The sequence below is a fragment of the Alexandromys fortis genome, unplaced genomic scaffold (assembly GCF_014885135.2).
Source record: "Alexandromys fortis isolate MF-2015 unplaced genomic scaffold, M_Fortis_MF-2015_v1.1 scaffold_99, whole genome shotgun sequence".
NCBI lineage: Eukaryota > Metazoa > Chordata > Mammalia > Rodentia > Cricetidae > Alexandromys > Alexandromys fortis.
The window spans coordinates 1117562-1133045 of record NW_026067982.1 but is presented as its reverse complement, the minus strand read 5'-3'; the positions used below and the strand labels follow the sequence as shown (position 1 = coordinate 1133045).

General features: G+C 41.4%; 1 protein-coding gene across 2 annotated transcripts in view; it reads right to left on the bottom strand.

Moving 5' to 3' along the window:
• The window catches only part of Dcaf5 (DDB1 and CUL4 associated factor 5), a 119647-nt gene that overhangs the window by 35334 nt on the left and 68829 nt on the right, over positions 1–15484 (bottom strand). For both annotated transcript variants that reach the window (XM_050158641.1, XM_050158642.1), the window contains exon 6: positions 13689–13902. In XM_050158641.1, coding sequence (XP_050014598.1) covers positions 13689–13902 — 214 coding nt within the window. The remainder of the gene's footprint in view (positions 1–13688; positions 13903–15484) is intronic.

Below are 15484 nucleotides of genomic sequence, written 5' to 3'. Positions count from 1 at the left end.
TGTGAACACCCTCAAAAAATTGCTTCGCTCAATTGCCAACTGAGATGAAACTAGCACACAGGTTATATCATGAACAACCTAATTAACGACGCCCCTATTCAGCAGGAAGCAGTTTGGAGAGAAAAAACTACGCCCATGTTCCCAAATATTGTTTATAAATGTTCTTTTACATTTAAAGGGGGATATGATATAGATATGAATAATTTGCATTGGTATGGATTTTAAGGTCAATTTTGTTATATGTATATGTATTTTTGATCTTGATTAAGGTATTGTGATTGTGTAGTTCATTTAAAAATGTAATGTATAATTAGGAAATATAGGTTGTTAATGGATAATCATCGCTAATAGTTAAGCTTGTAGTCATGTTAGTTAGATTTTCTAGATATATAGAGATATATTTCAGTTAGATAGGCATTCTTCATATCTTTCAAAGGCTGCAGAATATGGCATTTAAAATATTTTAATAACTTAGGACTTTTCATGACAAGGAGACACGTCTGCTCCTGGCAGCACCAGCTACTTCAAGAGGAAGATGGGCATCGAAGAGGATCCTTATGGAGTTGGATAGTCATTTGGGCAAGAAACTGCTCTTGCCTGGACTGTTGCATAAACTGGACACAGAGAACCCTCAGAGAGAGGACTGCTGAACTTGCCTAAAGGTGAGATGGTCTTTCGGGGTTCCTGATTCATGAAAGAGTCTGCGAGACATTCTGCAGGACACAGCAGAAAATGACTGAACTGTCTTTGAAATTTCCTGCTTCATGGAAATGTCTCTGGATACCATGGGCCTGTAGGCCGAAGATGGATGCCCCAACGGTACAGAGGAACTTTGGGTGACTGTCCAGGCAGCGAGATGTCTCTGTCATTTCTAGAGTTTTCTTATTTCTTGTTTACTTAGATAATATTATATCCTTCTGGAGTCTTTGATGGAGTTGAAGAATAAATAGTTATAGTTTTCCTTAGTTATGATAAGAGATAAAATAGATATAAATATTGTAACTGTAATTCTTACTTGATAACTGTTTTGTTATATGTAATTTTACTATGTTAAAGTTAAAGCCTTTCTTTTTTGTTTAAACAGAAAAAGGGGAAATGATGTGGGAGTGATTTCTTATTAATAAAGAAACTGCCTTGGCCCATTTTATTGGATAGAAAATTAGGTAGGCGGAGTAGACAGAGGAGAATGCTGGGAAAAAGAAGCTGTGTGAGGAGTCGCCATGGTTCTTCCGCTCCAGACAGACGCAGGTTAAGATCCTCCCTGGTAAGCCAGCTCGTGGGCTACACAGAATATTAGAAATGGGTTAGAACAATATGTAAGAGCCAATAAAAAACTGGACCTAGCCAGGCCAGACAGTGTTTGAAAGAATACAGTTTCCGTGTAATTATTTCGGGCATAAGCTAGCCATGCTGGCGGCCGGGTGCCGGGGACGCAGCCCTGCCGCTCCTATTTCAACAATGGAAGACATGTGAAACTCAGAGGACAACTTTTGGGAGTTGGTTCTCTTTTTCTACCATGTGGATCAAGGGTTGGCAAGCTTGGTAAGCTATGTCACCAACTGGCCATGCGCTGATTCATTTCAATGTTCACTAAGAGTACAGTGGAGTTTAACCCAATCCTCTGTCAGTACAGAGAGTACTACTATGATCAAGCAGAGGAGGTCCAACAACCACTCCTTCACAACACGTCAGAAGAACACCAGAAACAGCTTGACAAAAAGATTACCCCACAGGCAGTGGTACAGGCTTATTTGTCCCGATACTCTGTCAACTCATTAACATGTATACAAACAGTCATTGGGTAGCACTCTTTACTGTCTGGTGCTGTGATAAAACCCAATATTTGCTCTAACAACTCTTGCCCATTTCTTCATCTCTCTCTTTAAAATTAAAAAGAAAATTTAAATTATGTGTATTTGTGAGTACAGGTACATGGAGAGGCCGTCTCCCTAGAGCTGTAGTTAATTAGTTACAGGTGGTTATGAGCTGCCTGATGTTGATGCTGGGAATTGAACTCAGGTCTTCAGGAAGAACAAGCTGTGCTTTTAAGCACTGAGCCATTTCTCCAGCCCCTACTTTTTCATCTTTCTTTTAAAAAAAATTTGAAAATGTATTTTATGTGTACAAATGTGTACCATGTACATGCATCAAATCCCCTGAACTGGAGCTGCAGATGGTTGTGAGCCACCATATGGGTGTTGGGACTCGAACCTGGGTCCTCAGAAAGAGCAACAAGTATTCTTAACCATTGAGTCATTTGTGATGGTTTAAACAAGAACAGTCCCCATAGGCTCGTATTCTTGAATACTTGGTCTCCAATTGGTAGAACTATTTAGAAAGGACTAAGAAGTGTGGCCCTGGACTGGCTCAGCAGTTAACAGCACTAGTGTAGGAGGATCTTCTTTCTATGTGTTGCTTTCATTGGTTGAATAAAGAAGCTGCCTTGGCCTTTTGATATGGCAGCCCTTAGATGGGTAGAGTAGACAGAACAGAATTCTGGGAGGAACAAGGCAGGCAGAGAGCCGCCCACCATGAAGCTGCCAGGTCAGACATGTTGAATCTTTCCCAGTAAACCACAACTCGTGGTGAGATACAGATTATTAGAAAATGGGTTGAATCAAGATGTGATAGTTAGCCAATAAGAGGCTAGAGCTAATGGGCCAGGCAGTAATTTAATTAATACAGATCTCTGTGTGGTTATTTCAGGCATAAGCTAGTCGGGCAGCCGGGAACTGGGCGGTATGAAAAGCAGCCCGCACTTCCATACTACACAGCACTGCCTGCTCTTCCAGAGATCCTGAGTTTAATTCCCAGCAATCACATGGTGCCTTCTTCACGCATACAGGCTTACGAGTAGGCACTGTATAAATAATAAATAAACCTTAAAAAAAAAAACCCCAAAGAGGTGTGAGCTTTTGGAAGGAAGTGTGGGTTTGTCCCCCTCCCCCCATCACTACCTGTGGATCAAGATGTGAGCTCTCAGCTGTTCTTTCATAACACCATTATGAACCCTAGCCATGCGAAACTGTAAGCCAAATTCATTTCTTTTAGAAGTTGCCCTAGTTATAGTGTTTCAGCACAGCAACAGACAAGTAACTAAACACCATCCTTCCAGTGCCCTTCTTTATCTCTTAAATAACAACTTTCTCTAGAAATTTCTTCCTATTTGCAAGGTACTTTTACTATCTTAGAAGCTCAATCAGGAATCACCGAAGACAAATGCACACACACACACACACAATTTAGTAACTTAAAGTTCAAATAAAGATCTAAATTAGACCTACTACAGAAAACATGATTTCACAGTACTATCTGGAGTACAGGCAAATTACTAGCAGCTACACTGTAAGTTTTATATGATTTTAGAAATATCGTTACCAACAAAAAATAATCTATCCAAGTTAAAAGGAAAAAAAAAATCAAGAGACAAGTCAAGCACTAGACACTGTCCAGTTAATACTCAAAAAGGTCTCAACAGGCCTTTTAGTAAGAGGAAAATCTCTTGTTGCTCTCTTGACAGCTACAAGGATCGATGGAAAGACAAGCACACACAAAATGTGTGTGTGTGTGTTATGCATGTCTGCATAGCTTTCAATATTCCTCACCATCTACTGAAGGAAATATATCAATTACTACTCATTGTGTGTTGATCAATTTAGAGTTCTCTCCAAAGACTCCTTCCACAATAATTGATTAATTATTCTCCAGTAAATGGCATGTCTGTCTAATTAACTGTATTGACTAGGCTAGAAAAACCAGATGGCTCTTTTGCCAGGATCCATAATAGAAGAGAAATAACTATTTTTATTTAATTAAACATAGCTCTTTAGTTTCCCTGACCTTTGTTAACAGGGGAAAAAATAAGATAGCACAACTTGTGGCACACTCCATTAGAGATCATTTCTAGAGAAGGATTCGCTACTTGTGTAAATACAATTTACACAATGTGATTATACAATTTATTTATACTAGTACCTGATACAAATATTATCTAAAGCATTAAAGGAAATTTCTCTGGAAATTAGCAAGTGAGACACTTAGTTGGTAATAAGACAAATAGAATTGCATTGGCTCTTAATGAAAACATACACATATGTACACACAGAGGATGAGAGCATACGCACATGCGCACACACAGAGGATGAGAGCATACGCACATGCGCACACACAGAGGATGAGAGCATACGCACATGCACACGCAGAGGATGAGAGCATACGCACATGCACACGCAGGGGATGAGAACACACACACATGCACACGCAGAGGATGAGAGCAGACGCACATGCACACGCAGTGGATGAGAGCAGACGCACATGCACACGCAGAGGATGAGAGCATACGCACATGCGCACACACAGGGGATGAGAACACACGCACATGCACACACAGAGGATGAGAGCATATGCATATTCACACCCCAAAGAGGGACATATATGCATATTCATACCCAGAGGAGGAGCTTAAATACATATTCATACCCTAAGAATAATAGTTTTGGCTGGGTGGTGGTGATGCACACCTTTAATCCCAGCACTTGGGAGGGGGAGGCGGAGGCAGGTGGATCTCTGAGAGTTCGAGGTCAGTCTGGTTTACAGAGTGAGTTCCAGAACTGGTTTCACAGCTACTGAGAAACCTTGTCTCAAAAAACCAATAATAGTAATAGTAATAATAATAATAATGATAATAAAAGCTTCACATGTGAAATTATGTTATTTTTGTTGTTTTGGATCACTTGCCATTTCAGCTCTATTAAACTCCTGGAATTCTTTGGTTTATTAATAACCAAACTTTATGAGGTCTAAGTAGGAAAAATATGTTAATAAAGAAATATTCCATAACAGCGGCTGATAATATTCAAATAATCAGTAGGGAAGAAAACTTTTATAAAGAGTACTGTCTGTATCAGCAGCTGCTGCTATAAGCAAGAAGCTTGCCTTATTTGAAGACAAGAATTTGTGTAAATTTATTTTGGAAATCCAGGTTTGGGCAGAAGCAGAATTAGTCAAATGGCATCAGTACCCAGTCTTCCCCCACTAGCCACAGTTCTGACAGCCAGGGACTGGATTCTCTCTCTCATTCTAGCCCAACGATATTCATTATTCAAGGCAGGCTCTAAGCATTCTCAAGAAGATGAGTGTCCCTTTTCTCCAAAGCTTGAGGAAGCTGGAAAAAGAGGCAAAGCTATTGATTGATTGAGTCATATGTTGAAGGAGACTGGCAGGCAGAGCAGGAGCAGTATGACCTGTCCTGCTTCATTAGTGCCTGTCCATACTCCTAGCTAAGGTTGTGCTTAAAGGAGAACTGTCAGGTCGTGTTACCAGACTGCAGCAATTCCACTTATTCCTAACCTAAGAACAAATCCAGATTACCGTGTGTTCTTTTTCAGCCAAACAGTTATTAATTAGACCACTTCTAGAGGGCTTTCCCTGATTTCTAAGTTCTTAACTGAATCAGCAAATGGACTGCAGGATGAACCTCTTCGTTCAAGGTTGGTAATAGCAGAGCACCCAGATCCCAGAGGTCCGGGAAACCCTTATTATTATCTGCAACATTATGTGGTTATATGTACTTTGGCGGTGGGGGCAGTGTGTGTGTGTTCTGTGTACCCTTGACTATCCTGGAACTCTGTAGACCAGGTTGGCCTCAAACTCAGAGGTCAGTACTCTGTCAAGAGCTGGGATTCAAGGCATGCTCCACTACAGCCCGTCAATATGCACTTTCTGACAGTGTTCATGGCTCTCAGATTTTCAAAATGGCCCAAGGTTTAAAAGAATTCAAAACAGCTGATTTAATAAGCAAGTTCTCTTCAATCTACCTCCCCACCTTGGTACTGAGGGTCAAATCTTAAGACCTCACATATGAAAGATAAGCATGCCATCATTGAGCTACATCCCTTCCTAGCCCTCCTTTAACTTTTTATTTGGGGATGGTAGAATCCTCCTGCCCCAGCCTCTGTAGCAGCTAGGACTACAGGTCTGCAACTGGTTAAAATCCTCTAAAATATTCACTCACAGAACATGGCTGCACATGTCTCTGATAGAGGTAAATGGATCCACATGAGTTCAAGGCCAGCCTAGTTTATGTATCTAGTTCCAGGTCTGCCAGGGCCTCACAGTGAGACCATGTCTCAAGAAAACAAAACAATAAAACAAATAAAAAAATCTACTCCCAAGTGGCTGGGGAGATGGTCCAGAGAGGGAAAGCACTTGCCATGCTTGCAGATGCCCAGACCCCACATAAGAGTCACCTCTATTCTGGGCATGCCCCTAGAGGAAAAGGAAGGGCACGGGGGCTCCTATTTCACACTTAACACAGAAGAGGAGACCCCATCTCAAACAAGGAGGGAAGGTGAGGAAACAACACTTGGAGGCTGTCCTCTGCAGAAGTGCTGTGGCACACGGACACACACATAAAAACAAAAATTCCTTTAAAAATTCACTTCCTAAATAGTACATACAGGGAATTCATTGACCATATGCTCTGCAGTTCTTCCTCATTGGCCCATGAAGATGACTGGATCTTAGCAACACAGGAGGCAACATGACTGAGAAAAGGCAACAATCACAGGAAAGAAAGTGACTTTAACCCTGGGTTAGTCCTACACTGCCAGCCATTACAAATGACTCTTGGCCTCACTTTCAAGGAGGATGAAACCAATGCTACCTAGAGGTTACTATGTGAATTCAAATACAAGAGAAAAAACAGGAAGCAAGGAAGTAGAAAAAAATTAGCCAAATCACACAAATCAAAGGATGGAACCTAAGAGTTAAATTTTCCTGTAGAAAAAGTCCTATGAAGAAGAACATATCACATGTGGGGTCAAATGAGTGTGTGTGCTGGGAGGAGCAGGGGACAGAGTCATAGAAAGTAGGGTTACAGGGCGGTCTCCAGTCTGGTGAGTTCTCACACAGACATCCTTGCCATCCATCCTACACGCACCACACCAACAGAGAGAAGGTGAGCAGTGACGTTATGTCTGAAGTCAGTTCACAAATTTATGGTCATTTTGTTGGGCTCATGGGGTACAAAGACAACTCTTTGGAAGAAGAGGGCAAACAATTTCATTGCCATGATTTTGGGTGTCCTTGCCAACTGTCAAATCCACAAGAAAGAGATCCCAATGCTCTGTCCCCCTGCTGCTCAGCCTTTCCAGAACACTTGCCTATATTCCCCATTCCTCTTTCAACAAGATAGAGACAAGCTGGCTTAGCCATTAATTGAGACTAAGAAGTTTTTTAAATAATCAGCATGTCCATTTCCAGGTACCCAAGCTGTCAGCAGGAAAGCTGGACTCAGGCTGGGACAAGCGTCATTTAAAAAACTGTTCAAAAGAAAGCGATAAAAGGCAAGTTCTGCCTGAGTGTGCGCCAGCAGAGCCAGCAGGTGGAGTACGAACATTCTTTTAACCCTGGGTACACATGGGACTACAGAGCTTAGAACAGAATGTAGCCAGTCCAGCTTCAGGAAGGAAACAACAAAATGTAAGGACCTGTGAAGAAGAGACAACTTCTGAGCTCTGGCAACTCCTAGAGGAGGATGCTGTTTAGCTGCAAGGTCACTCACTAGACGCTAAGACTAGGTGTACTTGCTGAAAATCAAGTCCAAAATGGTGCGGTCAGCCTGTGCTTATAGATAACCTGTGCTGCTCAAGGGAGGATGCTGAGACTGGGGGACCATTTTAGGTCAAAAGTTCATGGTCACAACATAGTGTTGATAAGTTTATTTAACTATGTAAAGATTTGTTACATTTGTTTATGCTGCATTTGTTTAGCGATGTAAAGATGTGTTGCTTTGCCTGCCGAAGGCATCTGATTGGTCTAATAAAAAAAAGCTGAACAGCCAATATAAAGAAATAGGTGGGACTGGTGGGTAGAGAGAATAAATAGGAGGAGGAACCTAGGCATGACAGAGAGGAGAGAGAAAGAAAGAGACACACCTAGGGCCAGTCAGCCAGACAAGGAGTAGGACATACAGAATGAAAGAAAGATAAAAAGCCCCAAGGTAATATGTAGATGAAGAAAAACAGGTTAAATTACGTTATAAGAGCTAGTGGGATAAACATAAGATAAGGTCAAACATTCACAACTAATCATAAGTCTTCGTGTCATGATATGGAAGTTGGTTAGTGACCAAAAGAAAGCCTGCTACAAAATAGTGAGACTGTGTCCAAAAAAAAAAAAAAAAAAAATCTTTTCTTAGGGTTTTGCTTCTATTGATATCCAGCAAACTAAATGCTACTGTAACCTAATCTAGCAGTGAATATTATTAAATTTGGATATTTCAAGTATACCACAGATAAACAAACCATGCATTTGTAGCCTAAAGCAGGGAAGTCAGACTATATAGAGAGCTTGGAATGAAAATCAAACCATGCAAGGTCATGTGAACTGGTCCACTGTACATTTACTGGAGCATAATAAATGTTTGCCAAACATCTGTTTTATTAATTTTAAAAGGTATAAAGCTAGGAAATGTTGTTTTCATTCACCCATTAATCAGACAGACCATGGAGCCAAACATGAGATAAAATATACTGTGGAGTATGGCATAGAGATCTCATGGTGGCCCACATCAGAACACAGATAATACACAGATTTGCTCTATCACTACAATGAGGTATCAACTCCAGTGTTTCTAAAGAAAATCACCTTGTTTTGGCAACACAGGCTGCCATAGCAGTGATGGACCAAACAGTGGAAGCTATCCTACTTTGACAGAACATAGCACTTAGCTAGCTTCCACTGCTTCTTAATGTATACTCCAAACACTAATTTTTACAGTTTGTTTTACTTCACTCAACCATAGCACAAATGTTAGTTGTAGGCACACATGTGGCGATTTGGGCACTTTAGCTTTCTCAAAAGGAAGAGTTGGTTCAGAATGATCTCTGAAAGCTCCGTGGTTAGAACTTAAAAGACACAAAATGGGCTCAGCATCATTTCATACTTTATTTCATGAGTCTAATTTTTCAAAATATTAATTTCATTTTGAGGCAAATGGACTACCCAGTGAACCTAGGATGGTTAAAAAATAAAGATAAGTTCAGGCCTTCTGGCACAATATCTGGATCCATTCATGGGGCCTGACTAATCGCCTGTCTCAGATGGATGGGATCATCCATGTTCATCCATTCCTATTATGGAAATTCTCAAATTCCTCCCTGGGATGATTACCCAGCCTATGACTAAATGAAGAGTACACAGCACAGCGCCCCAGGCTGTGGGGGTTTTCAGAGTATAGACATAGGAATGATGTCAACATAAATATGGATGCAGTGGTAAATGCCTATAATCCTACCCACTTAGAAGGCTGAGACATGATTGCAAGTTTGAGGCCAATATATTGAGACCCTGTCCCAAACAATTTAAAAACAGCAAAAAAGATCCTGTCTGGACTAGAGGGAAAAAAAAAAAAACCAACTCCCAGTTGTACAGATCGCAGTGAACTGGCTGCTGCTGAGTAAGCCCTGACTGTGGAAGGCAGAGCCTATGAATCACCTTTGAGAGACATGTTCCAAGACTAGGACAGTAAGTCTGTTCGGCACTTAAAACTGTTTGCACACTTAGAACTATAAGCTTAGTTGACGACTTTCACTGGATTCGTTCTAATCAAGGCCTTTAAAATTTGACCAGGAGAAATGACTATCAATCCTGATTTACAGTTGTTGAAGCTTTCTGTCCAGAGCGCTAAATCCACATATTGATCAAAGTACTCAAAAGTCACTTTGGCAAGCATTTATCGTGCTCTTACTACATTCTAGGGCTTGGAGACAAGACAGTGATGGGTTAGCTATGTTCTTAGTCCCTAAGGAGTGAGCAGATATCAAACACAAATCTATTTCCTAATCCACTGGGTCAGACATCTCTGATAATCTGCAAGGGAGATATAAGTAGGCTGAAGACTTATTAAAAGCCAGAGTCAATAACTTTTATAACCTGTTCATGCTAGGAAAACCATTTACTGTAATCAAAAGGCAATGCAATTTATCAAAGACACTATAATGTCTCTATATAAATTCCCACTAGAATAAAAGTCATAATTATGTCAAATCTGAATAGAAAAAAAAAACAAAAGGCACTCAACGCTTTTTATCATTATATATTAATCTACAAGGCAAAACCCAGTCTTACGTTGAAAATACTTCACATGGCTCTGCTCTGGCAAACCCACCCAAGTGTCTCTGTGCATGCTGAATATTTACAATCTACCAGATCATAGTTTCCCAATCAGGGAACATGTTCCCCTTTAAAGGGGCATTCAGCAGTGTCTGGCCATTTTTTGTCTCTTAGGAAGACAAATAAGGATGACATTATTGACATCCATTGAGGAGAGGCAAGGGATGCTGCTACCCCTCTCACAAAGCACAGAACAAACCATCATAGCCAAGACTCATAGTGCTAAGATTGAGACCATGGTCTTACATGCTCTACACTGCTCTACATTGCGGCAGAGGACTTTGATGTGGGTGTTTTAAGGATACCATAAAGACAGGCTTCGGACGCTGATGTAGTCTGAAGAAAACGTAACATCCTCATTTTTTTTTTAACCTATTTCATCTTTCCTTCAGCCTATTTTCTTGGCAGTAAGAGAAGAAGCTATTACATTTACTACATGTTCATATTCGTCAATGAGAGAAGAATTACATGCATAATAGGTTAAAAGATGATGGAAAAAGATTAACAAAAACAATGAACAAAGGAAAAAGGGAAGAGGAGGCCAGGTTGGCATTTCTACAGTAACACAAACCAAATCAGCCATTCTATGTAACAGAAAGCTGAATCAGATCACTTCATCTCTAGAACATGACTTTTCTTTGCACTCAAGAGAAAACTTGTGTCTGAAGGTGTGGCTCATAGAAACTTCCCTAGCATGCATGAAGCCTGGGTTCAGCCCCAAGAACAGCATCAATTATGCTTGGTGACTTACACCTATAACCTCAGCATGTGCTCAGGAAATGAGGAACGAGGATTATCAACTGTAAGGTTTTCTAGGCCAGTCCGAGCTACATGAAAGCCCACCTCAAAAAAAAAAAAAAAAAAAAACAACAACAACAACAAAAGAACACCAAGTGGAGAGCTGGAGACAAGGCTCAGTGGTCAAGAACATTTACTTCTTTTCTCAAAGGACAGGGGTTTGGTTCCTACCCATTAACTCTAGTTCCAGAGAATCCAAAGCCCTCTTCTAGCCTCTGTAGGCGCAAACATGCAAATGGTGCCCATATACTCATACACACAATTTTTTTTTAAGTCTATAATACCCCCAGGCAAATAAAATAAGGTTCTGTGGCCTTCCCTAGGAGACAACCCTTATCTAACTGAGGCCATCTAGTGGTGCTCAATGAGGATTTTAAATTAGTAGGCCCTAGGATTCAAACTGAGAATAAACCCTAAATTTGGGTATCTATTCTCTACCTACAAAAGGTGTCTATTTTAGCCGGAGTGGGGGGGGGCAGTGGTGCATGCCTTTAATCCCAGCACGCGGGAGGCAGAAGCAGGCAGATCTCTGTGAACTTGACTGAGGCCAGCCTTGTCTACAGAGTGAGTTCCAGAACAACCGGGCTGCACTGAGAAACCCTGCCTTGAAAAACAAAACACCAAAAACAAAAACAAAAAATAAAACCAGGGTCTTTGGAGAGTCTCAAAGAATTCTTTCTTTTAAGCCTCTTTCCAAAAGCAAACAAACAAATATTTCTTAAGAGATGAGGGAGACTTTAGTTAATTGATTAATTAATTTGGGACAGTCTCACCTGGTTGGTGTGGAACACACTATGTAGATAAACAGCTGGCTTCAAACCCACAGAGATTCATCTACCTCTGCCTCTCGATTACTGGTAGTAATGGTGTGTGCCACCACACCCAACTGCCTTTGTCAAATTTAATGTCAAAATTTGACATAGCTGATAGGTTCACAGCATTAATAGAGACTAGCATTTCTTTTTCCCCCTATCTGGATGTAAGGCAACAATAAGATTCATTATCCTTGAAAAGAAAAAGCTGTATTGCTGAAGAATCACCAGCAATAGATTCTTTATATGTCTTTACTCAGCTCAATTACTGAGGCCAGTCCAAGTGATGACTGACAACTACTTCACAATTTCTATGGCTCAGATAGATATAAGTGTGCCAAGTCCATTATTAAACTGTCACTTTTAAACTTATGTGTCCATTTATGTTTTTATGCATGATGCATGTGTGTGGGTGCTCTCCGAAGTGAGAATAAGGCATAGGACCCACTGGAGCTGGGTGGTTATGAGCTGCCTGATGTGGGTGTTGGGCAAACAGCAGATACTCTTAACCCCTAGGCCATCTCTCCTGCCCCTAAACTATCTCCATTAAATCATCAGTATCTCTAGTCCCAGCAACTCAGAAAAGACTAGAACACAGAGCTAGGGCTGGTCAGTCCTAATTAGAATGCTGGTTCTTTCTCAAACAAGGCTGCTGAGGCCATTTCATTCAAGAAAATGACGCCATTCAAGAATCCATTCAAGATATATGGCTCTGGGACGGCACGTGTTACAGGAATGCCTTCCACTGGCAGGTTACTGTGCCACGAGCTCTTTTCCTTTCAGAATGGCACACTCTTAAAATTCAAGATCCATCCACAAATGTGGCAGAGCTGGTTGTTTAGAATCATGTAGCTAGCCTTGGTTTACAGGATGTGCCTTGAATGACTGGACCCCTGGCATCCTGGATGAAGACAGTCACTATGAGACAAAAATAGCAGAATCAGGGGTTGAAGAGATGGCTCAGTGGTTGGGAGCACTGATTACTTTTCCAGAGGACCCAGGTTCAATTCCCCAGCACTCACATGGCAGCTCACAACTGCCTGTAATTCTAGTTCCATGAAATCCAATACCCTTACAGACGTACATGCATGCAAAATACATTTAAAAATATATATTTATATAATCTTGACCCTCCCCCCCTTGTTCATATGAACTCCATCCAGGAGCTCAGCCCCGTGTGTGACTGTGGATAGCTGCGTCTGCTTTCATCGGTTACTGGGTGTAGGTGCCATGACAGGGTGGTCACCCATCTGATTACAGGGAAGGCCAGTTCAGGCATTCTCTCCACTACTGCTAGAAGTCTTAGCTGGGGTAATCCTTGTGGATTCCTGGGAAGTTTCCTAGCACCAGGTTTCTCCCTAACCCCACAATGGCTCCCTATATCAAGATATCTCATTGCTTTCGCTCTCCATACCTCTCCCAACTCCGCCATCTTGAACCAGAGCTAGTGGGAGCTCACAGACTCTGAACTGACAACAGCTGGGGAACCTGCACGGGACCTCTGAATGTGGGTGATCTGCTGGAGAGGGGGTAGCTGGCAGTGGAACCAGGACTTATCCTGGGTACATGAACTGGCTTTTTGGAGCCCATCCCATAGTGGGATACCTTGCTCAGCCTGATACAAGGGGGAGGGACTTGGTCCTGCCTCAACTTGGTATGCCAGACTTTGTTGTCTCCCCAAGGGAGGAGGCCTTACCCCCTCTGAGAAGTGGAATGGCAAGGGTGGGAAGGAGAAGCAGGAGGAGGGGAGAGAGGGGAAACTGGAGTTGATATGTAAAATGAAAGAAGTTTAAAATAAAAAAAAGAAAAAATATATATCAACAGTTCTACTTCATGTGGTACAAAAGAGAAACTGAGAGCAATACAGTAAGACATGGGGATGTAGATGGCCAAAGCACCCACCTGGTCACGATCCCCTGCAAAACAGCAGCTCTTCATAGTGCATGAGTTGAAGTAACCCTGATTGTCAAACTGGAACACTGGCAGGCGGGAGTGGATGTCATAAAGGACAGGGGGCAGGCGCCGCCGCAGGGCCAGGAGTTGGGTCCCATTGCTGTTGAATCGCACACTCATGGCACTTTGGAGAGATAGGTTGCCACCATAGCGCAGGAGAGAACTGGAAGGCAAAAAGCACAAGGATCAAGTCTGAGGCAGATAGGATAAAAAGCCTGTAAACACACTGAATTAGCTTCTTTACATGTGTCCAGGCTATCCTGTAAGGCTTATATCAGAATTTCAACAAAGGAAGGACATTTAAATTCAAGAGTATCTTCTATTAAAATATAGTAGCTCTGTTAAGAATGGCTCCTTGAAGCTGAGTGGTGGTGACACATGCCATTAATCCCAGCACTCAGAGGCTATATCAAACCTGTATCAAAAAAATAAAACAACAAAAAGAATGGTTCCTTGGAAAAAAGAAAAAGAAAAAAGTTACCTTAAAATAAGTTATTTACAATGTCAGCCTCCCTTTTAATTTCCAAAGGTAAATTTTGAATAATTTTATAAGAAAAGATTACCAAGGGCAAGATGGCTCAGTAGGTAAGGGTACTTGCTGCCAAGCCTTTGAACTTCAACTCTGACCTTGGGGCCCACATGGTGGGAAGAGAACAGACACCTGAAAGTTATCCTTTGACTTACACACACACACACACACACACAAATAAATATAAAAAAATAGAAAGGGTATTAACACATCTTGAAAAAAAGGAGACATTAAAATCATTAGTTATTTTGCTTTTAACCATGCCCAAACAGAGAAGGGAGTCATGTTCACCCCAACTGTCCAATAATGGATTTTCTTTTGGGGGGTGTGTGTGGTTCCAGACAGGGTTTCTTTGTGTAGCCTTGGATATCCTGGAACTCACTCTGTAGAGCAGGCTGGTCTTGAACTCAGAGATCCACCTGCTTCTGTCTCCTGAGTACTGAGATTAACTAATAATGGATTCTTAAACAATATATTTCTCTTTTGTATTAGAAGCACAAGAACCATCAGCGTTCCTCTGGGTAATTTTCAATGATTGCACAAGCATAAGAAGTATTTATTTTTCTTTTCAATTTGTTAAAAGATGAATCAGTAAGATGCCTGCTACCCGAGCTCAGTTCCCAGGACGCATATGGTAGAGGGAGAACTTGCTTCAGCAGAACATACACAATGGCACATGTGTCACTCATACACACAATGGCACGTGAATCACACTCACACGTACAATGGCACATGTATGTGTCATACACACAGCGACACATGTCACTCTCGCATACACACAAGTTGTTTTTTTTTGGCAGGGTCAGGGTGGAGATGGGGGCTGGTGAGCACTGGCTGCTCTTCCAGAGGACCCAGGTTCAAGCCCCAGCAGCAACATGGGAAATCACAGCTGTCTGTGACTCCAATTCCAGGGGATCTGACAACCTCATACAGACATACATGCAGGCAAAACACCAATGTAATGAAACAAAACAAACAAACAACAAAAAAAAAAAAACTAAAGAAAACCCACTATGTTTCTAAATGATAAGTGACTGTTGACGACAGGTCCTGACTGACTTGTCGGGTGAGTGCCACCACAGCAGGTTCATGTGTAGTGCTGAGGACTGAACCTAGCGCTGCATGCATGCTAGGAAATGAACTACATACCTAGCCCAGATTCAGATTTAAAAAAAATTATAGTAATTTACTTTATGTATTGTGCATATTTTACCTG